The sequence below is a fragment of the Microcebus murinus genome, chromosome 21, assembly GCF_040939455.1.
Source record: "Microcebus murinus isolate Inina chromosome 21, M.murinus_Inina_mat1.0, whole genome shotgun sequence".
In the NCBI taxonomy this organism is placed as follows: Eukaryota; Metazoa; Chordata; class Mammalia; order Primates; family Cheirogaleidae; genus Microcebus; species Microcebus murinus.
In genome coordinates, this window is record NC_134124.1 from 1,393,591 (window position 1) to 1,417,766 (window position 24,176).

The 24,176-nt window shown below is 36.4% G+C and overlaps 1 protein-coding gene across 13 annotated transcripts in view; it reads right to left on the minus strand.

The window, feature by feature from the left end:
- The window catches only part of RAPGEF6 (Rap guanine nucleotide exchange factor 6), a 198,596-nt gene that overhangs the window by 73,440 nt on the left and 100,980 nt on the right, over positions 1-24,176 (minus strand). For all 13 annotated transcript variants that reach the window (XM_012762091.2, XM_075995989.1, XM_012762092.2 and 10 more), the window contains 7 exons: positions 16,412-16,589; positions 13,915-14,051; positions 11,104-11,262; positions 10,368-10,520; positions 6,553-6,717; positions 3,480-3,587; positions 1,184-1,387 (listed from right to left, as the gene is read on the minus strand). In XM_012762091.2, the coding sequence (XP_012617545.1) occupies positions 1,184-1,387; positions 3,480-3,587; positions 6,553-6,717; positions 10,368-10,520; positions 11,104-11,262; positions 13,915-14,051; positions 16,412-16,589 (1,104 nt within the window). The remainder of the gene's footprint in view (positions 1-1,183; positions 1,388-3,479; positions 3,588-6,552; positions 6,718-10,367; positions 10,521-11,103; positions 11,263-13,914; positions 14,052-16,411; positions 16,590-24,176) is intronic.

Genomic DNA, 24,176 nt, shown 5'->3' on the forward strand with positions numbered 1-24,176 from the left:
CCTCGAGCAATCCGCCCGCCTCAGCCTCCCAGAGTGCTAGGATTACAGGCGTGAGCCACCACCTCCGGCATATATCAGAATTTCTTAACCCCTTGCAATACTGACATTCTGGGCCACATAAGCCTTTGGTCAGGGAGGCTGTACTAGGCAACACAGGCTGTTTAGCCGCATCCTTGGCCTCTGCCAACACACGACACGCCAGCAGTTATCCCTAAGTCACAATAATCAAGAATACCTCCAGTCACTGCTAAATGTCCCCTTAAGGGAGGCAGAAATCACCCACTGGTTGAGAACCACTCTTCTGAAGTATAGAACTTTTATAATGTGAATACTCTTATAATTAAAAAAAAAAAGATAGTATGGCTCAGTTAAAAGTAAAATAAAGCCACATTCTAAATGAATGAAATGAACAAATTTTTAAACGAGAAAAGTCAGTTTCCCAAGTGATCCTGATGATCAGCTAGATTTGGGAAAGTACCCTTTGGTGTGCATGAGAATCATCTGGAGAACTTTTTAAAAATACACATTCTCAGACTTTACCTCTTAAGGATGCAGTTCATATGATTAATAGGATTGAGGTAAACCCAGGAATTGGATTTTTCATGTTGTCAGGAGATCACATTTGGAAACAGGTTTGCTCTGTACTTACCTAATACCTACATGAGAAGAATAAATTGCCACCAAATTCCTCCAAGTGTCTCCTTTTTCCTAGGCCCTCACCTGGCTCATTTTGTTTATGGATGAAGTTATGCTACCACTTGACCATCATTTAATGATTACCATCATCTATGGTAATCTTTGCCATCTACATTTGAGAGCTACAAGGTGGAAATGCCTCCTTCAGAATTTGCAAGGATGCTGACTCACATACTGATCTTTCTCGGGTATTCTAGAGGAGACTGTGCCAGGTTACACAGTCTCCTCATCCTTGGCAGGCCCACTCAGAGGAGGTCACGCTGGCAAATCCCAGGGGACCATGCCGCTTCCAGCAACACTACATGAGGTCTGCCATTAAAAATAATCGATATATGAAAAGTACATTTAAAAAATAACTCTAAAAGAGGCTCAGAAAAATACTTCCTTAATTGATCACGCTTATTTGAAGAAATATCAGATAAGAACAAAAGTAGTAGATGTAGTACTTATAAGAAGGCTTTATCTTAATGGTTGGTTATTTACTTACCTGATCACCACGTTTCAGTCCTGATTCAGCAGCTTTGCTACCAGGTTCTACTCCTTCAACAAAAATGCCGAATCCCTTCTCGCTTCCTCCATTAAGACTGAAGTGCAGCGGGGACTCACGGGAAGCCTTCTGAAGCACAACCTGTCTCCACTTCGCCTTTGCAGCACAGGCAATATTCAATAACCGGAGATGACCATTCATTTTCTATAAAGTAGAAAAGGGTAAAATGTATATAAATTTACCCACTCCTGTGTTTTTAAAAGTCACCTAAAATTATTAAAATTACAGCTATACATATTAAAGACTACATAACCTGTAACCTGGGGTAAATAAAATTGAAGAAGGGGACACTTTCACCCCAGAGCACTCTCAAAAACATGATCTCTTAATATGATTTTTAAAGACTTTTTGATAATCACAGGCTAGAAAAGATTTCCAAGTGATATCTCATTTACAAAGGGATAAAAAAAATTACTTCTCATTTTCTAAACCTGTTTCACTCTATTCCTACCTTGCTTATCTCCAGGCTGTTATATGAAACAAGAATCTTTCTAAACCCTTATTCAAAACTTTGAACAACTCGAACCACTTTCTAAATATTGTCTAATGTTCAAAGACATATTCGAGTTTCTATCTCCAGAAAAGACTTATTATTTTAGCTCTTCCTTAAACTCAGTAATAGTCTAACTTCCAGATTCTAATACCAGTTTAACAGTCGATTATTCTCAAATAGCGTAATATGTGAAAATCTCACATCCGTAACAAAAAGCTAAAGTGTTTTTCAGAGCAGAGATCGAGTCTTATACTTGTTCTGATCCTACATAACACCTTGGAGTATAAAGTAGAATTCAATAAATACCTGATGACTGACTGATTACAGGAAAAAACAATCCCATGACTAAAAGGCAGTTTCCACATTCCAGTGTTGCTTAAATATCTACACAGCCAGCACTGGAAGAGCTGAATGGTGGCAGAATAATTCTGTGGCCCTTTAAGCAAGTTTGCCAGTCCCTGTTCATTCTCCCCATTTTGCATAGAGCAGAAATCCTGCTGAGAAGTCTATGGGAACAAAGGGGTAAGGAAAGGGACCAAATCTACCAATTTTCCCCACTTTATTCAACTCTATCCACTTACACTCTATAAGTAATAACTATAATTATTTGGCATTTGCTATATGTCAGGTTTTGTTTTCAAATTGTTATAATCATTAGCTCATTATAATCCTCATCTCAATCTCACCAAACTAAGGACTACTACTTTTACAAATAATACAACTGAGGCATAAAAGCTTAGGCAACTTGTCCTAGTTTAAATATCCACAAAGTGGTGCAGCCTAGATCTTAATTCAGGCAATCTGATTCCTGAGCTATACTCTTTAAGCCACCGTTCTGATTTCCTAAAATTTTAAGGTGCTTGGGGCACCTTGAAAAGTTGCAGCTTCAAGTTTTATATCTGACAAGGAGAATAAAAAAGATTTATGAATGGCTACTAAGTTAAGAGGACCTTGAGGTAATTATCTTAGGTGCTATATACTTAGAACAGGTGAAATTACATGTAGCAGGGAGAGACCTCGATCTGATATGTGAGATGTGCACTGAAGGTCACACAGAGTCTCAAACAGCATGACTGGGAGAGAATTCCAGCATGGCTTAGAGGCAGAACTAGCAAAGAATATAAAATAGTCCGGTCTGGCTATAATCTGAGATACACAGGACAAAGGCTGAAAAGGTAGATGAGGGACCTGAATATATGGATGAGGAATGACTTTGGTAGAAAATATGGTTTACTGACAGAGTAATATTCATCACATGTATGGTTTAAAAACAGTATTTCAGCCACACAGAATGGAAGCCACATAGAAGGAAGAGAGATTAGAACTACGATCAAGTATAATGAACTAATGAGGTCCTAACCTGGGGAGTGAAAAAAGAAATGGCTGAGAAAGAGGAAATATGTGTATGTATAAATCAGGGACTGGGTGACTTTAGCAACTAACTGGATATCTTGGCCAGGGTATTAAAGGTCAAGAGAGAGGAGGGCCACATATATGGATCACATCAGTGTTTATGAGCCTGGGTAAGTAAGAGATAAGATGTCATTAGTCTTAAAACAGAAATGGAAGATTCAGGAGGAAGCATGATTTTTGTTTGGGTGGGGTGACAGAGGATGAGCAAAAGTCAAGACACAGGAGAGGATGAAAGCTCTTGCTGTTCTGAGTTCTGTTCTTGGTCATGGGAAGTTGATGGACAGAGTAACCCGGAAACTTAAAGAAAATATAAATTCTTTTGATCCTTACTGTATCTTCCAGATTTCTTTCAAATTCCTCTAGAAATCGAGTCATAGCAGGATCACCTTCAAAATCATTAAAATGATTATTTACCCATAATAATACAATCCGTGTCACCTGTGGAAATATGAAGGAGGCAGCATGTGGTTATGAGAGGCAGTCCTCTTGCAAAAGCAGATCCAAAAGCATGTCCCAAGCTGAGGAGGAACTGAGCTTTACCGCTAACCCTCTTGCCCTCCTTCCTTGTGCACAAAAGGCTCATTCTGATAGGAAGATATAGTTTAAGCTTTTGCTTCCTTGGGTGCACAAGTAACAAGAGCCAGGACTCTGTGAGCTCAGTGAGAAGACACAATCCTGTATGCTAAGATGTATATATTTCAGATAGCAACTTAAAATGCAAAATTCACATCATAAATGTAGGTAATCATATCAACTAAAAAACTACATCAAAAGTGTTTCTATAATCAAGAACACATTTAACCAAAACTGTAACAAAAACAAATCTGAAACTTCATTAATTATAAATATTGTGAATTTTCAAAATGGTGAAATAATTTACTTTGCTCCACAGATTAACAGAAAAGTTAAAAATTAAAAAATGTACGTTGACTTGAATAATGTGCCTAACAATGTAAACATGACCCATATTTTTAAAAATTGTGGTAGAATACACATATAATCATTTCAACCATTTTAAACTGCACAGTTCAGTGGCATTTTGTACATTCACAATGTTGTGCAACCATCACCACTGTCTAGTTCTGAGTTTCGGAATATTTTTACCACCCCAAGAAAAAAACCCAGACTCATTAAGCTGTCACTTCCCATTCTGCCCTCTCTCCAGCCCCTGGCAGACACCAATCTCCTTTTCTGTCTGTGTATTTGTTTATTCTGGATATTTCATATAAATAGAATCATACAATATGTAGCCTTTTGTGACTGGCTTCTTTCACTTAGCATCAAGTTTTCCAGGTTCATCCATGCCATAGCATGGATCAGTACTTCATTTATTTTCACCACTGAATAATATTTTATTGTAAGGCTCTACCACATTTTGCTTATCCATGATGGACATTTGGGTTGTTTCCATAGTGTCAATAGTGTGACTATGAATATTTAATGTACAAGTTTTTGTTTGCACACCTGTTTTGGTTCTGTTTGGGTATACACCTAGAAGTAGAATTGCTTGGTTAGTTGGTAACTCTAAGCTTAACTTCTTGAAGAACTGCCAAGCTGCTTTCCACAGAGGCTGCATCATTTTACATTCCCATCATCAATGTGGGAGAAAGGGGACATCCAATTTCTCCAAATCCTTGGCAATGTTTATTGTTTTCTCTTTTTAAAAAAGCCATCCCAGTAGGTGTGAAGTGGTATCTCATTGTGATTTTGATTTCCATTTCCTTATGACTAATGATGTAGAAAATCTTCATGTGCTTGTTGGCCATTTATGTATCTTCTTTAGAGAAATGTCTATTGAAGTCCCTTTTATAATTGTGCTCTCTCTGTTGCTGAGTTGTGAGAGTTTTTTTATACCTTCTGGATACTATACCCTGATCGGATATATGATTTGGAAACATATTCTCCTATTCTGTGTTGTCTTGTCTTTTTTGATAGTGTTCTTTGATGCAGAAATGTTTTTAATTTTAATGAAGTCCTATTTATTTTTTTCTTTTGTCACTTATGCTTTGGGTGTCATATTTGAGAAACCATTGCCAATTCCAACGTCATAAAGATTTATCCCTATCTTTTTTTTAAAGACTATTAAAACCTCTTACATTTAGGTCTTTGATCTATTTGAGTAAATTTTTATTTATGGTATATAAGGGTATAATTTCATAATTTTACATATAGATATCTACTACTCCTAAATCCTATTTTTGTTTATTAATTAAGCATGCCTTTATTTTCTCAGCAACCAAAGTAAATATATTACATTCTAAAAAGTGGGGGAGGCGGGCAAGCCTATCAGTTGTGGATACTTTAGTCTCCTAAATAACAGAATTCCACAGTCTACCTGCATCCAATTTATTTCCTTTAAAATATAACTCAGAAAGATATACCAGGCAATCATGGCCCTATTTTTTATTTTCTTAAAACAACTTATTACCAATTTGCTAAGATATTAGTCTTTCCCTTAAATGTACAAACATACCTTGTGAAATATAAGATAATTTTATTTATTTATTTATTTATTTATTTATTTATTTATTTATTTATTTATTTATTTATTTATTTTTTGAGACAGAGTCTCGCTTTGTTGCCCAGGCTAGAGTGAGTGCCGTGGCGTCAGCCTAGCTCACAGCAACCTCAAACTACTGGGCTCAAGGGATCCTCCTGCCTCAGCCTCCCAAGTAGCTGGGACTACAGGCACGTGCCACCATGCCCGGCTAATTTTTTGTATATATATTAGTTGGCCAATTAATTTCTTTCTATTTATAGTAGAGACGGGGTCTCGCTCTTGCTCAGGCTGGTTTCGAACTCCTGACCTCGAGCAATCCGCCCGCCTCGGCCTCCCAGAGAGCTAGGATTACAGGCGTGAGCCACCGCGCCCGGCCTGAAATATAAGATAATTTTAAACGGCAATGTTTAATGCAAGAAAATACTCATAGGAAGATTTAAATAACTCACAGGACAGAGAAATTAAAGTTTGACCAATTGTTTTCAAATGATTATAAAGTCTGTAACTAAGGAAAATTAAGATATACCTATTTTGAAGCTTAAAAACAAGCCCTCTTGAAAAAAAATTATTTGGTAAATATTCTTTCTAAATTATTAATCAGCCTTTAAATGTTTTAATGATCCTCAGAAACCACCAAATATTTTTTAAGATTCTAAAATACTCTCATGTAGCTATCATGTCAGCTTCACCACAGTTTTATTTTGGTTTTTGCCTTTCAAGGCTCATGTTCATTTTTAACATGCTATTCTGTCATAAAAGTAAGCAGAGTTGTGTTCATACTGACTCACTAATGTTTTAGGTGAACTAAATCTTGTTATAAAATAAACATTTAATCAACTGCAAAAGGTTTCATGAATACAATTTAAAGGCTAAAATCACTTTCATGCTGTTTATAAAACCAACCTTATCCCTTAAGCTGTCAATCTTAAACCACTCCAGTAGTTTGATCCCAACATCCAAAGGACTTTGAAGAAATGTCCTATAAGTTAATAGAAAATCTTCTATATAAGTTGGGTCCACAATGGAATGTTCTTCTATTAAATGCATGATGAGACGCTCAGGTGTTGCCTAAAAATCCAAGGACAGAACGGATTAGAAAATAGACAAATAGCTTAGAAACCAAAGAACTACTGCTATTACCCTCTTCTGTCAATAACCCATCAGACAAGTCCTCAGAGCAGAGCTTCGCCTTTGAATCCTTATCACTGTGAGAAGGCAGTCTCTTTAGGCTGTAACCCACTAGCACCCAGAGGTATAGAGAAAGGAAAAGCAGAGAAATAAATACTCAACAGCATTTATTCAGCTAAAGCTATTTTTATTTGCATTTCATTATAGCAAGGCCTTCAAACATCGCTGATTTGTCCCTAGAGCGGGCTGTCACTGCCACTTCTGCCGCAATAGGGACATGTAATTAAGACAACAGAAGGAAGAAGTGAGAGTTAAACTATTTTTTTCTAAAGTAAAGCTTTCCTCCAAATTTGATTAAACTTGAAAATCTCTTCTGCTCTGACTGTAAGATCACCACAGCAGTTAGTTCAAGATAGCCCTGTTACTGTTACTTCCTAGAATAGATGTTTCCTCTTCCATAGTTTCTTCACACTAGTTCACCATCTTGAGAGGAACCAGAAGCTCTACAGATAACTTTTACATTAATTCAAAGTTTTAAATGCTTGCCTGTAACCAAATTTATTAAATAATGTAAATAAACATTTCCCTACTGCTCCTCTATGAGCTTTTGAACAAATGTTAAATTTATTATCCTTTGTAGCTTTTTCGAAAGTGGGTATGAAGAACAAACACAGAAATCAAATGGTGAGCCTGATATAAAACCAACTGTGACCCATAACTCCGAACTTCAATTTGCTGCATTCATCCTAACAATTTCACTGTTCAGAATAACTATATGATAAACATACATTAATACTAACAATGTTTTTACCTGATAATTTTTATTTTTTTGAGACAGAGTTTTGCTCTGTAACCCTGGATGGAGTGTAGTGGCATCATTGTAGCTCACTGCAACCTCAAACATCTCGGCTTAAGTGATCCTCTTGCCTCAGCCTCTCAAGCAGCTGGGACTATAGACACCTGTCATGACACCCTGCTACATTTTATATTTTTAGTAGAGATGGGGGTCTTGCTCAAGACAATGTTCTACCACATGTTGCATAAACAACGCTGCTCAAACTATAGCAGCTAGACTTGGAAACTCTCTGTCATCCACCATATTCACCAGACCTTGCAACAACTGACTACCACTTCTTCCAGGCTTTGGACCACTTATTATAAGGAAAAATACTCACTTCTCAACAAGCTGTGGAAAACATCTTTTGCAATTTCATTGCCACTTGCTCTCCAGGCTTTCTTGCTGCTGGCATAAACTAGCTATCATTAAGATAGCAAAACTGTGTCAATAGTTTAGGAGCATATTTTAACTGGACTGCTTCTTGTTGAGATATAATAAACTACACTATTGATTAGAAATCGGGCATTTTATATTTAATAACCATATATATGTATATATCTCCTAGATCTGTCTGACGAGAAGCTCTAAAAGCAATGAGACATCAGTAGCAATGAACCAAGTGCATAAATCTCGGTTTATAAATGCCATCTTCCAATAGATCCAGGGCTCTCTGGATAAATGGCTTATTCTAGAGCTGGAGCAGGAAAAGTTCAAAATGAGCCTTATTATTTCCAAGATTATAAAGAAATGCTCCAAGAATGAAGGGGACATGTATAAAGAATATAGGAGTTGGTTTTAAGAGGGACCCACTGACTAAATTGGGGACAATTTGAGCCTACGAATAATAATGCTAATGGTAAGGGAATACAAAGTTAGCCTATACCAACATAAATAAATAGAGAAGGCTCATTTTTACAGTAAAGTGACAGTAAATGTAGGAGAAATTATGGAAATAGGATATTACTATTTGAGGTAAGAGTAGTCAATGGAAGTAAAGACTGGTGAATGGATGTTTTTACCTAGTGGATATTCTAGGTTTGTGGCTAGTATATTGATACCATCTCAGAACATCTCTCCACCAAATACTTAACAATTACAAAGGGTAAGAAGGTGATGTTATAGTGAAGAAACCAGGGAGACAGACACCAACATGACCAGGTCATCAAAGCTAACTTCACTGGTGGGATGACAGGTTGACATCATGTCCCCCTGACGTGATGCACCAAGAAAAGCACAGCGCCATTTCTGTGGAATCCCTCCTGGAAAGCATGACTGGAATCTGGTCAGGAGAAAACACTGGAAAGATCCAAGTGGAAGGTGATACTACGAATATAAGATCTGTGCCCTTTAACACTGCTGAGGATATGAACAGGAAAGGACTGAGGAAGTGGTTTAGACAGAAATGACATGACAACTAGATGCAGCTATTTTCCTATGTAAGATACTGGACCAGAAATGAAAAAAAGACCTTGCTGGGACAGTTGGTAAAAATCTAAATAGGGTCTTTGGGCTGAATGATTTTATTTAACAATGTTTACTTCCTAACTTGAAGGATTCTGTGGTGTTCATGTCAGAGAGTATCTTTGTTTTTAAGAAATATACAATGGAATACTTAGGAGTGATGAGGCATCATCTTTGCAGATTGCTCTCAAATGCTCCAGAAAAGGACTGATGATAATAGAACAAGTGCAGTGAAATATTAACAGCTGGGGAATCTGAGTCACAGAGCTCTCTGTACTGTTCTTGTAACTTTTCTGTAAGTTTGATATTATTTAGAAATAAATTACTAAAAAACATGAGTCCGTCCCCCCAAAAAAGACAAAATGAGTTAAAATGAAAAAAACATACGCATTAGTCTATGGCAGTCCACCTACATGTTCATCTTTTCTATTAACAAGGCTTACACTCACCTGTTTAGGAAAAGAAAGAGACAGCTCTGAGGAAGAGCCTTACTCTCAAGGAAGAACGAATATAACATCAGACCTCAAATCATCTAACTTATCTCCTTCACACTATTAAATAAACTGTTCCATTAGCAATTAATAAAGACACTTATTTTGCAAGCAAGACTAGCTTGAAAAGAGAAACAGTTATGCATATATACTCTTTCAGCTGTAATTGTTCTAGTTTACATCCAGAGGTCTCTTTAAAGAGACAAGGAGGGGGGAGGCCATGAGTAGAGGAGAAGACCTAGAGAAGGGAAAACAGCATGAGGATTAATACTCAGACTCTACAATCATGCTATGGTTTTTGATTTACCTCATTTAGCCCGAATGAAGCCTTGTTGTATTAGCTCCATTACCAGGTAAGAAAAGTGAGGTTCAGAAAAGCAGATGCCCATTTCAACGTCACAAAGATTCAAGCAAGCACTGTGCATCTTCACCTAGAGTCCCCTATGCCTTTATGGTTGGTCCTTGAACTTTCTGTAATGTTTATAAATACTGCTGTTTTTGATGAAATCAACTTACATTATTAGTGGATTATAAAATAAATTTGAGAGGGAAAACTTTGACCAGTGTATTCTAAAATAATACACTATCCATACCCAGCCCCATTAAATGGCAGTAAGTCATCATTCATCATTAAAATGTATAAGAACCAGTTCAGAAAAAGACAGAAGAGCCAACATATTTATTTAGATTAGATTCCAATATGTTAGTGATTTATCCTGCACTACTCAAAAAGTGGTTTTTAAAAACAAGATGAAAGCTTTATTCTCTTAGTGACTAGAATAATAAATAAAAACACCCACCTTGATCACAATATGTCCTTTCCTGGTTCCACTCCGGTCCAGCTCACGGTGCTCATGCACCATAACAATTTCTCCCTCTTCCTCAACTTTATGGGTATTTTTTTCCACATGATTTAAAATTCTCCAATAATCCTGCTGGGCTATGCAGACAAACTGTCCAAGAACAACATGGGGACAGTTAAAGAACCTGCAGTACATAAATATACTGCTAGGCACCAAGGCAGAGCACAAAGGTAAGAAATCAAGTGCCATCAGTTACTTTTCATTCAATTCCTTTAACCCTTAACAAAAATCACAGTGAAACAACTGAGGCACAAAGAGACCAAAGAAGTCTAATCTGTTTGAATTTTGCTCTTTAAAAGGAGAAGTGAACATCTACTTCTCTCAAAACAGAGCCTATACAAAGAAACCATGAAGCAGGAGTAAATTAGAAACAACTCAGAAGTTCCTATTCCTCTCCTTTATTTTTTTTAAAAAAGACTGAGCTGGCTGATGCCCAACAGAAATTTAACCAACCAGCATTTATTTGGTATGTATTCTCTTTTCAAAATTTATAGCTTGCTCAATTCCACAAATATCTGAGGCAGATATAAAATCTAGTTTTCTGTAGTAACTGTGAGCTATTTCAAACTCCTAATTCTCAAATCAAGCTATTTTATTTTGAGGAAGAAAAAACATGCTTGGCTATTTTAAGTTAAAAAACAAGCAAGAGTACTTGACCAGGAGATGCCCTTACCTGACAATCATCTACTTTAGTCCTGACAACTCCATGCATGTACTGCTTATCCAGAGTGGGAGTGATTCCAAAACTATTTCCCATAAACAGATTTTCAACTCTTCCATCTGGATGACTGATTTCTACAGTGCCATTTAAAATAACATACCATGAGTCGAGCTATAGAGAAAAACAAAGGTTTTAAGACTCTTTTTAAAAAGATAGTTATATGTTAACTTTGAAAAGAATCTATCAATATACATAATTTGTATAATTTTAAAAAGAAGGATCTGGTTATATTACAAAATACTCTGTTAGTAATACTCTATGCCTTGTCTATGCAAACCACTAAAGTTTATTTTACTTTCTTCTTTTAGTCACCAAACAAGGGCTTTCATAATTGATCAAATTCTCTGAGGCAAAATAGTATTATGTTTAAGAACATAAACTCTTGGAATCTTAATCCAGACCATGCCACCAAGTAGCTAAGTGACTTCTGGCAAGTTATTTAACCTTTCTTGGACCTCAGTTTCCCTACTGCTGAAATGGCAATTAATAACAGTATCTATCACAGAACTGCTATGTTAATTAAATGAGTTAATATACATGTAAGTGCTTAGAACAGTGCCTGGCACATAGCAAGCAATCAAAAAAAAAAATAGATAGCTAGTGATTAATTCAGAAAGACCAGTAAGAGCCTGAACTTTGAGGGATATCTCACAAAATGAAATACTCAAATTTCTTTTAAGAAAAAACTGCCTTCATTTATGTGTGAGTATTTAATGCTCAAAGAAGATATATTTTAAAAGTCTACTGGGTATCAATGAAAGACCACTTATTGTCCTTTAATATCCAATTCCTCTCTTTTATTTTTTTAATTTTATCATATTATGGGGGTACAAATATTGTTAGGATTACATATATTGCCCCTGCCATTCCTCCCCCTGCCCCATGCCCCCCCCCTTACCAAAACATCAAGTGTGTCCTACCCTCAGATGGTACGCATGGCACCTTTTTTGTAAGTGTAAATTCTTCCCCTCCTCCCCCCTCCCATTTGCCCACCACCTGATAAAACTTTGTTTTTTCTTTTTTGACTTTTGGGTTACATTATATATCTTAGCCTTTCCCTTAGAAAGGTTAGATGTATTCCCCCCCCCTCTATGCTCACCACAACCCTAAAATGTGTACCTCCCCCTCCCCCAAACCCTAGTGGGCACTATCCCCATTTGAGCACCATCCAACTCCTCTTTCTTATAAGCCTAAACTTTTAACTGTTTTAATGTGATTTAAGAGAAATGTAGATTGTCAGTTTTTAAGGGTTATCAGTGGCAGTAAGAAATACTTTTTTCAAACGTGTACTTTTCTTGACTATTTTTAACATAAAATATACTCACTGTAGAACTTATGTATTATATAAGCTACTTGAAGACAGGCACTGTGGTTTTTTTCACCACTGTATCTCTGTGTCTAGAATAGTACCTGGTATAAAGTAGAAACACAACAAATTTTTCCTGACATAAGTGTGGAAAATTAAAAGAATGCAAAAACTTGTGGAAAAGAAAAGTTACTCAAAATCCTACTGTTTGCACACAGTTCTTTAAAGTTTCATTTATTTCTCTCCTATATATATTATTTTATATTGATGAAATATTGAGACTATCCTGCTTTAAAAAAATACTATGTTTACTTGTTCATCAAACTTTTGGGAGGAACATATTCTATTTGCCAGATGTTTTCTAGGATGCGAGGAGAAAAATATGTAAATAGAGTTAGAGAAAAGGGCCCTGCCCTCAAAGAACTTCTATCACACAATTTAAAAATAATCAGAGGCCAGGCATGGTGGCTCACACCTGTAATCCTAGCACTCTGGGAGGTTGAGGTGGGCGGATAACTCAAGGCCAGGAGTTCGAGACCAGCCTGAGCAAGAGCGAGACCCGTCTCTACTAAAATTATAAAGAAATTAATTGGCCAACTAAAAATAAATAGAAAAAATTAGCCTGGCATGGTGGCGCATGCGTGTAGTCCCAGCTACTCGGGAGGCTGAGGCAGAAGGATCACTGGAGCCCAGAGAGTTTGAGGTTGCTGTGAGCTAGGCTGACGCCACGGCACTCACTCTAGCCTGGGCAACAAAGCGAGACTCCGTCTCAAAAAAAAAAAAAAAAGAATTTCTAAATGACTTTTCAGAATTGCTGTACCAATTTATATTCCTACTAGCAGTATATAACAATGTTCATTTACTGGTATCTCAGCATTAATCTTTATATACTTGACAAGAAAAACAGTGAAGCATTTCTTAACAGCAGTAATACTTTCCAATCCCCCTGCAAACTTTCTTTACCCCTCCACAAGTTGCCAATTTCTGAACACAGAATTGCAACATAAATGCCTCATGCCTCGACTGGCAGCAGCGTACTAGGAGGCACTGGTACCAATACATTTCCCTCATTATTTTTTAAAAAACTGTATAACAGAAATTAGGAGAGTAAATATATGATAAACATTTAAATAATAATGATAAAAATATACATATAAAACAATAATTAAGAATATTTAAAAAAGTCTTAGAAACCATTTTGAGAAGTAAAAACGAATTTGGTTCAGTGAATATTATTTATTAAGCACCTATTCTACACAAAGTCCACTGCTAAATCAAATATTAAGACAAAGTAAAGCAAAATCAAAAACTTTTCTCTTCAGAAACCATAAAAACTCAGCATTCATTTAAAAAATTACAGAAGTTAAAAAATCAGGATTTATATAAGTTTACGGAAATTAAATTCTAAAAATTAGTAGCCATACTAAATAATGTATATAATTTATTTGCTGACATACCTCTTGCCCATCTTCAAGAATAATAGCTCCAGCCTGCTCTACCACTTCAAAGATCATCACTGAGCAGAGCTCTCTCCTTACAGACATGGTCATGTTTGCAAAAGCAGGGAGCTGGTGCATAAACTCCAGAAGTTGTTCTGTAAGAAAACAGATATTCTAGTACAAAGACCATCAAGGATTATACCTTAAAGATATAACAAAATCTAGAATTCAATAGCTGATTTCCTAATCAACTTAAAAATTTATGCTGTTAAAACAGAGAAACCATGACTGTTGAATTAAAAAATCATTTGGTTTATACATATATTTAGATTCATATAAATATGGGCATGTTAGAAGACACCAGAATTCACAACCACCAGAGAAAAGCAGGACACTACACAGGTTCAGATGAGGCTGGAGAGTGCGTCTAACTTTCCTAGCCTGAGGTGCCACTCTGTGGTGATAAAGTTTAGTGATGCCCTTTGATCTACCAGATTAGTGAAAAAGACTTTTGTCTAGTTCTTACCAGCCTAGAGGGCTTTTTTTGTTATTAATGTCAGTAATTAACTAGATTTGAAATAACAAATGTGAATTCTAGTTCGAGATTTGTCACAGCAACTAGGTAACTCTCTTAAATTTAACACACAAATGTTTATTGGTGCCTTAGTCCATTCCCTGGCATAGATACATGTGTAATAAATGTAAGGGAGAAACACATACAAGCAGTCAGCTAAGAGAATGAACAAAAATGACTATAAGATGCTATATACCCAAGAAAACTGGGGTTAATTATATTTAAATGTTTAAAAATTTTTCTGAAAATTTGTATAGTATACATTTATTTATCATTAAAAATGCACTTTCAGGCCTGGTGCAGTGGCTCAAACCTGTAACCCTAGCACTCTGGGAGGCCAAGACAAGAGGATTGCCAGGAGTTCCAGAACAGCCTGAACAAGAGTGAGACTCTTGTCTCTACAAAATATAGAAAAATTAGCTGGGCGTGGTGCCATCTGCCTGTAGTTCCCAGCCACTCAACAGTGTGAGCCAAGAGAATTGCTTGAGTCCTGGAGTCTGAGGTTACAGAGAACTATGACGACACCACTGTACTCTAGCCTGGGCAACAAAAAAAGACCCTGTCTCAAAAAAAAAAAAAGCACTTTCAGTTTTTGTCCAGATAATGTTTACAACATGAATCTACACTGCAGGTTATTTAACTATATTACATCTTTGGAATGAAAAAGAATATTCAAATATCTTGATCTTTACCCCACACAAATTGTGATTGTTATTGGTAGCAGCATATTCTAATTGGAATGACAATGACTATTATAAAAATGAAATCTAGGCTAAAATCTCAATTGAGTCATAACCATATATAACTGACATTAAATAATCTTTGTTCCTTAACAGATTAACTGCCACGTGAATTGTACTTAACTCATGTTAGTTTTGAGCCTGGGGTCTCGTGAAGCATACGTAACTCACATATTTCTTCACTTTAGGGGCTGTGAGAACTATTTTTCAAGTTGCATATAACTCGTGCACAGAAAATAATAAAAAATAACAAATTTTTCATTAGAAAGATTCATTTTGTTTTCAAAGTTTTAATTCTATTTTCATAATAAAACACCATGGCCCAAAGGAAAAAAAAATTTTTTTCTAGTGTGGCCACCAATGTGTTAAAAATAACGTTAGCCTCTTTAGTATCATTCAACTTCCCAATCAAAGTATAGTAATTACTACTTCTGTAAAAAACTATAAGGAAAATTCATAAAATTTTAGCCAAAAATTAAAATATACATATATTTTTCAAGCTAAGGAAATAAAAAATATGATTGTTAAACATACTCAAAAGTTTTAAAAAAGCTAATTCACAGACAATGGACATTGCTGAATTGTGTTTTAAATGTCTTATGAACATGAAGGCTTAAGTTTAATGCAATCAAAGCTTTTGTTTTATCAATTATGGCAACCAACCTCAAAGATGGCTCTCAGTGATTCCTGCCTCCTGACATTCATATCCTTGTATAGCCCCGACCATAATATATCAGGGTTGTTCAGTGTGACAAACAACAATTTGGCAGAAGTGATGTGTCACTCCTGAATCCAGATCATAAAAGACCATTGTAGCATCTGCTTCATTCTCCCTGGGATCAGTTACTTGGGGGGAAGCTACTGTCACATGTAAAGCAGCCTGTGGAGAGGCCCCCGTGAAGAGGAACTGTGGGCACTGTGCCAAAAGCCATTGTGAGTAGCCATCTTGGCACAGATCCTCCCACTCTGGCCAGAGAAGACTCAGATGACTGCAGCCCCTGTCGGTATCCCGACTACAGCCTCATGAGAGATGCTGAGCCAGAACCACCAAGCTAAGCTGCTCCTGAATTCCTGACCCATAAAAACTTAGACATAAATATATGTCGTTTAAAGCCATTAAATTCTAGAGTAATTTGTTATGTGGCAATATGGAATTGCATAAAAGTTACAAATTCTTATTGTGAACAGATGTATTTCTTACCAATGTCATCATCAGTTTTGTCTGCAGGCTCTTTTTCAAGACATTCTCGAACAAGATCTCGTCCCTGCAATGGATCTGTTCGATCAATTTCTTCATCTTCCTCTTCTTCATCCTCAGAATCAACAGGTCCTTCTGGAAGACGTGTTAAATCTACATCTCCTACCTCACTCTCCGTAGCCTACAGAAATAAATCTCGATCACTTACCATTTTCATCTTAAAAATATCATATGTCATACTTTGACTTAATCAAAATCTACCCCTTCCTTACAAAATATTATAAAGAATTAGGCAACGCTGCACACTATATCAAGAATATAATGAAATGATACTTATTTTAAAAAGGTTTCTTTCTGCCCCAAATACAAGCTCATCATTCCACCATGTGACAACTAGGTGATAAATCTGAACCAGTAAGTTCCGTTGGAAAGTTCTCTTTCCCAACAAAACTTGCATTTCCTGAAAGTACAAAGTTTTCTAAAACAAAGTACAAGAAAGAGAGTTAACCAACAATCACTTTATGAGTACCCATTAGCTTATGCTGGGTGATGTGAAAAATATATTTGGTTTTCATCCACAGAGAATTAAAGTCTAGCAGGATAGGTAATCATGTAAATTAAGAGCAAATTTAGAGGTAAAGAATAGTACTGAAATGCGCTAAAACAGACTCATCATAAAGTATTGAACAAATACCCACCACTTCCCAATACCTTATTGTTGAATCTAATAGTGTGCTAAAGGGCTGCAATTATTCTAACTAATCTTTAAAATGAACTAATACTTACAACTATAAGTTTGAAAACATAGTAGTCTCAGATCTTAAAGAAAATATCAAATTTTTAAAAACTATAAATTATCCTCTACTTTGGGAAGTGGAAAAAAACTAGAGAACATATTTAAAAAAATTTTAAAACCTACACATTAAAAGGTCATTCATAGAAAATAATGATGGCTTTCAGAAAATAATTGTCCTAAAGTACATTATTAAAAAATATTTCTAAATATTATGCTCACTTGATTAATATAAATGAAAAAGTATGAATATTAATGTTATGAGAGAATAAAGTAAACAGGAATTCTATAATAAAAAATGAGCAAATATGACTTTTAGTGAAGACTGTAGAATCTTCATCCAAACATTTAAGTATCATTTCTTGTTTTGAACATTTACTAGTTTAGCTGCCCAGAATATCTTCCTGCTTTTGAGGATTGCTGTTCATCTCCATCTTAAACCCAGAGATTCCGGTGGGGAACAGTACTGGGTTCCCTGGCTACATAAGGTAAGGTAGAAAGGTTTTTTTCTCCAGATTTTTATAAGTAATTGGAGCTAGAAGCAGAGCATCCTTTCTCTTCTGGTTGCTGAATGAGAAAAACGTTGAGTAGACAATCTACAGCAGGGGTCCTCAAACTTTTTAAACAGGGGGCCAGTTCACTGTACCTCAGACTATTGGAGGGCTGTTGGAGAGTGCGGCATACATTCCACACATGCGCACTGTGGGCCCGAGAGGAGTCGGCTGCTAAGCAGGACAGGCAGTGGCGGCAAAAACACCCGGCAAGCCGCATGTGGCCCGTGGGCCCTAGTTTAAGGACGCCTGATCTACAGCCACATGAAAATGCCTTTCTCTGATAGGAGGCAGTAACAGGGGCAGGGGAAGGGGGAGGAAGACACCAATCAGGAAAGGCAGACACAGAAAGAGGCAGAGATAGAGAGCAACCAAGCAACAGAAAAAGAGCACGCAGGACAGAAAAAGGAAGAACGCAGCACATGCAGCAAAGAGCACTAGTGACAAAAAGCAGAGGCAGAGAGGAAGCAAAAATAAGCTACAGGGAGCCTAAAGACCAGAGAGAGAAAGACAAACGGGGACAGACACACTTGCAAGAATCCAGGTTCCTGGTGGCCAGCGCTGCGCCTCTGCTTTCTCTGATGGTCAATAAATTATCTTTTTGGCTTTTGTAAATTCAAGTTAGGGCTTTGATATCTGCAACTGAAAGAGTCCTGATCTGTTTCTAAAGACTATGCCTTATACTTCCCTTGGATTTCTGCACAGCTTTAAGTGATAGCTGGTTAATAATCCAGACTAAATATCTCACTTGAGATCTTTAAGATTAGACAAGCTGGCTCTTAAGGGTCTGCTATGGTATGAATGTTTGTGTTCTCTCAAAATTCTTATGCTGAAATCCTAACCTCTAAGGTGATAGTACTTAGATTGGGATTGGATATTGAGAATTCTCATGAATGGGATCAATACCCCTATAGAGGCCCGAGGGAACTCATTTACCCCTTCCACCACAAAAAAACACAGCTAGAAAGTACCATTTATGAATCAGAAAAATGGCCTTCACCAGACACCAAACCTGCCATTGCCTTGATCTTGAATTTTCCAGCCTCAAGAGCTGTAAGAAATTAATTTCTGTTGTTTATAAGCTACCCAGTCTATCGTATTTTGTTACAGTAGCCTGAATAGACTAAGACACAGTCATACAGGGGCAATCCTATCTCATGACTAACTAGTATGCTCTGAACTGTTTTCTGGCTACGAAACTTTAGGTTTTAAATGGAGTATATTTCTGAGTAATACATTTTTAGAACCACAAACTTGCTTACAGGTTATAGTCCCTTATCAAAGGCAAGTAGTCTTAATTTAAACATGTGTATGTGCTAAAAAGACTTTCTCCAAAACCTAACTTACTTACACAAATTTTAATCTAAGAAACTAGTGTTCAAGAACACTAAAGCAACATTTTTTTATACAACTTAATTTTTCAGAATATGGAAAAAAAATGGCCCTTTTCCATTTTGTCAAATTTTAAGCACAATGTACATTATAAATTAAGGCTCCTAAGCTACCCTGTCTTCACTAATGTAAAGTTTTCATCCCCTGACAGACTATTTCAGCCTAGTCTCATTCCCCCTTTTTGGATGTCTGATAAAAAGATGGATGGCTCCCTTAGAAACACTTTAAAGCTAAATGCAAAGAATATATTCTATTCTTATAATTGCCTTCTTATAGCTGTTTTTTTCAAAGTAGTATAAAAAGAATGAATACAATTAATTAAAAAATATACTAAGCTGTTAAAATATTAAGAGTATACAAGAGGATAAGCTGACAAAATAGGAATCAATAATAAAAAATAATACTGGCCAAAAACATGCTAGGAAATAAAAAAGTCTTTTTTTTAAATTTAAAAATAAATGAATAAAAAGAACTATGTGTAATAAAAACCAAGGTCTAAATCCTTGACTAAACAAAGGCAGGCCAGGTTCCTGAGGTAAAGGTAGGTATGATAACCCCCAAGACTAGACATTACTCACTGCATGGTATTTCTGAAGATGCAGTTCCTAGACAGAAAGTTTAATTCTCTAATAACTAAATAAGAACTTTTTTAAATGTAGCATCTACAATGTGCAGCATACAATAAAAACTTAACAGATATGTGAAGCTGGGAAATCTGACCTATAACCAGGAGGAAAAAAAGCAATCAATATAAAGAGACCTGGGAATGACAGAGATGATAGAATTAGGAGACAAGAACTTTCAACAGTTATTATATCAAGGATTTAAAAGAAAAAAAAAACATAATTAGAGGAAAACTGGAGAATTTCAATAAGGAAATGTAAAGAAGGGGAAAAAAAAAAGAAAATTTGATAGAGCTTAGAAACTCATATGGTAACACCAAGGGTTGGTACAACAAATGTGGGTCAGAAGACACTCCATGTTCATGCAGGTAAGGTATGGAAAAGATTGAGCCCTCACCTTTCAACTACTTTAACCCTAGCAGCTGGGATACAGCAGAAAGATCATGATAAATGAAGTCCAGGGAAAAATACATATCCTGGTGATAAGACTAAGACAAGTATTAAACATCTCGTGTTTTTCCTTTCCTGTCATCTGAATGTATCACTGTCTATATGTGTAAATACAATTTGGTGAGGCAGACAGTCTGAGGTAATTTTCTGATGACTTGGCCTTCCTCAAATAAACCGCCAGAGGATATCCTTTTCCTGTTTGCATCTCGATAAACATGAAGCCACAATGAGGGGAACTACAGGTTGGAATTAAGAGTGATATAAACTTATAAAAACCACATCTTCAAATTTAGGGCAAGTAGTAAGTCACCTCAGACTTTCAGTGCTTCTCCTTACTGAATTCCCATTTTTACTAAATACTACATTTAATCTTTTCATGGGCCATTCAGTTCCTATGTTTCCTTTTTATCTTCCTGCTCAGGGCAAGAACCCTGTGAAATTATCTTTCATAGTTATGCTGTCCAGGCCGGCCCATTCCATCATCTCTACAACAGGGCAGGCAAACAAAGCCAAGTCTCCTTTGCCCTGGATAATGAAGTTTTAGTTAGCGGAGATTGTATGTGTATTTTTTTGAACCAATATTAGTTTCTACTTTCAAATGTAATTCAACTAAAAAAATTTTTTAGATTACTTCCTAAGTACCAACACTGTGCTTAACTCAGCATATATAAATGTAAGACACAAACTCTGCTCTCCCTAAATTTACTCTGATGAAAAATGTCAAGTTTATAAATAACTACAAAAAAAGCAGAGTGAAAAAGTGGCATGACCCAGAGAAAAACTGCTGTGGGCTTCCAACGAAGGAGAACACCTCTTCCTGTTGGCAAAACAATGGGGACAATATGAAAATGCCATCTAGGTGGAGCTACAGGCAGAAGAATATGACTAAAACACAAGGCCAGGAAAAGGCAGGCACATTCAGGGAATAGCATGCACATATGTCATGAAGCAGAATCCAAACTTGATATTTTTCATCATCAGAGTAAATTTATGGAGAGCAGATTGAGTGAGTATAAGTGAGGGCATAGTAGAATATAAAATGAGACTGCAGATTGTAGTTAGAAGAGAAAGGCTTGGAATTTGGAGTGAAGAATGTAAATTAGATAATAATGAAGCATTAAAGCTTTTTAAATAAGAAGTCACAGCATTCTTGCAATTTATTTCAAGTAACAGTTAAAAAATGGCAGTCTTAAAAAAACAGATTTTATCTACACCTCAGATGATATGCTTAACAGTAATATTAAAGACAGAAGAGAATGTGCGCTGGGGCAAGGGTAGTTGAGGTGACAAAGGAACATAATGATGGAAAGTGGCACTGGAGGTCTGGAGAGACAGCACTAGAGCTGTGAATTAGGGAATCGTGTTGCCACAGAGGTGGTAACTGGAGCCTTGAGATTTTTAAGAACATGTTTACTTTCTACATAGAAACTAACAAAAAGGATATGTGGGGGATAAAATGTGTGCCTTGGGTTACTCAAGAATGAATTAATGAAAAGGCAAAGGCTTTTGTTCAATAGTTAATATTTCACAATATTCCAGCTCTGGGAAAACACTGGAATGAACAGAAAAAGAAATCTAGTAAAAAGTACTCCTTATTCTCTTGAGTACTCTTTAAAGATGCATAAAATAGTCTATCCAGAACATTCTAAAACCTTGATGTATACTTTTAGCTACATTTAAAGCTAATCTGATTAGAAACATTCACACTGGAACCACAGACTTTTTTTTTCTGTCAGACTGTGATAAATTCTGAAGTTTTTTTTTCTTTTTTGGAGACAGTCTCACTGTGTTGCCAGGGCTATAGTGCAGTGACCCACTACAACCTCAAAGTCCTGGGCTCAAGTGATCCTCCTGCCTTGGCCTCCTGAGAAGCTGGGACCAAAAGCATGCACCACCATGCCTGGCTAATTTTTTCTATTTTTAGTACAGATGGGGTCTCACTCTTGCTCAGCCTGGTCTCCAACTGCTGGCCTTAAGCTGGCCTCCCAAAGTGCTAGGATTACAGGCAGGAGCCACTGCACCTGGCCTATTTTGAAGTTTCGTTGATAGCCAAGGGCTTTTATTTTCAAACCAGAAGACATGGAAACCCTCAAGAAGGGAATGCATTGGATACAGCCACACAGTTGGCCATATAAAATGGTGTAAACAGTTTTCCTATTAAGAACTGCTGTTAGGATGAGTCACTTCTCTCTTCCCCCCAGTTCACCAAATTAAAAATACTTGTATCATTTTGCAATGTTTTGCTTATACTGTTACAGCCTAGGTGTTCACTTTTAATATCTTTTAAATGCTTAAATTCAGACAACCAGACCAATTACTTCAACTGTTCCTGGCTAAGATACACACACACGTTGGCAATGAACACCTGTAACTAAAGGGTGTTATTCCTAGGTTTACAGGGACTCCAAAGGTAGCCTGAGGTCAAGACAAATACCAAGGGTCCAATACTAATAACTTTTCTTCAAGTTCTGAGAATCTGACTGGAACACACACACACACAAAATTTGGTTGGGTGATATTATTTACCTTAGCTATGAATTTTTGTTTTAATTGTAGTTCTAGAAATCTTGTATTTTGGGGGTTTATTTTACCAACCCATTATTATTATTCCGTTTTTATTCCTTTTACCCTCTAGTAATTACTCCTTTAATCTTTTCCCACACCATTTTTTTCAACTTTTATTTTTAACTGTACACTCTATTTATACCCTCAAGATTAATAATAATGTTCATTTAAAGAACATAATAAAAATTACCCACAAACTTACCACCAGTAGAAAAACATTGTAAACAATTGTTGCTCCTGAACTCAGATTTACGTTCTGTGTATACGAATATAAAATATATAAGTATGTAGATATGTGTATATATATATTTATTTATTTTAAAATCACTATCTTTTGGCTATTATTCTAAAATTAACTGTTAAATCAGAGTTTGAGGATTTTTACTTTTTTGGCCATTCTTTAAAAATTTATCTTACATTTTACATTTTTTATGTCAGCCATTATCATAACTTTCTCCTTTAAATTTCTGAGTTCCTATTTTGGCTCTAGAATTTCAATACTTTTGTTACTTTTATCTGTTTACTCTTCATACATTCATTAACACTTATCTTTTTTGAGACAGAGACTTGCTCTGTTGCCTAGGCTGAAGCACAGTGGTGCAATCATAGCTAACTGAAGACTTGAACTCCTGGGCTTAAGAGGTCCTTTCATGTCAGCCTCCTGAGTAGATGGAACTACAGGTATGCGCCACCACACTCGGCTAATTTTTTTCATTTTCTTAAATAGACGGCGTCTTACGTTGCCCAGGCTGGTCTGACCTCAAGTGATCCTCTGGCCTCCCAAGTTGTTGAGATTATAGGCGTGAGCCACCGTGCCCAGCCATTAACACTTCTATCTTATTAATTTGTAAGTTTCATACCATCATCTTTTGTTTAAACTATATGATCCCATTTATATGACCTTACAGAAAAAGCAAAATGGTAAGGGCAGAAAAAGAGACTGGCGGTGTCCAAGGGCCTGGGGTCAGGAGAGGGGTTATATGGGTACTTTCTAGGGTGATGGAAATGTTCTATGTCTTGATGTAAGCTATACTAGAGAGAGCAAATTTTATTACATGTAAATTATACAGAAGTTAACATAAAACACACATACACACACATACAATTAATGATGTAAGAGGCAGATCTGAGAAGATTTGGTGCTGACTGCAATGATTGGAGGAAGAGAGCCAATGGTAACTTTCAGGTTGCCAGGGTAAGAAAAGGTGCTGTCTTCAATACCTTATAATATGCAGAACTGGCAAGGATGCCTGTCTACAGTCTGTCCAATCTTACAATTAATCTCTTATAAGGTAGAATGCATTGTAGAGAGTGCTACCAAGGAAAGAAAACACACGGAAGGTTGGGAGCAGTACAGGCACATGTAGGGCCATGGTCCTGCAACAGAATACCTC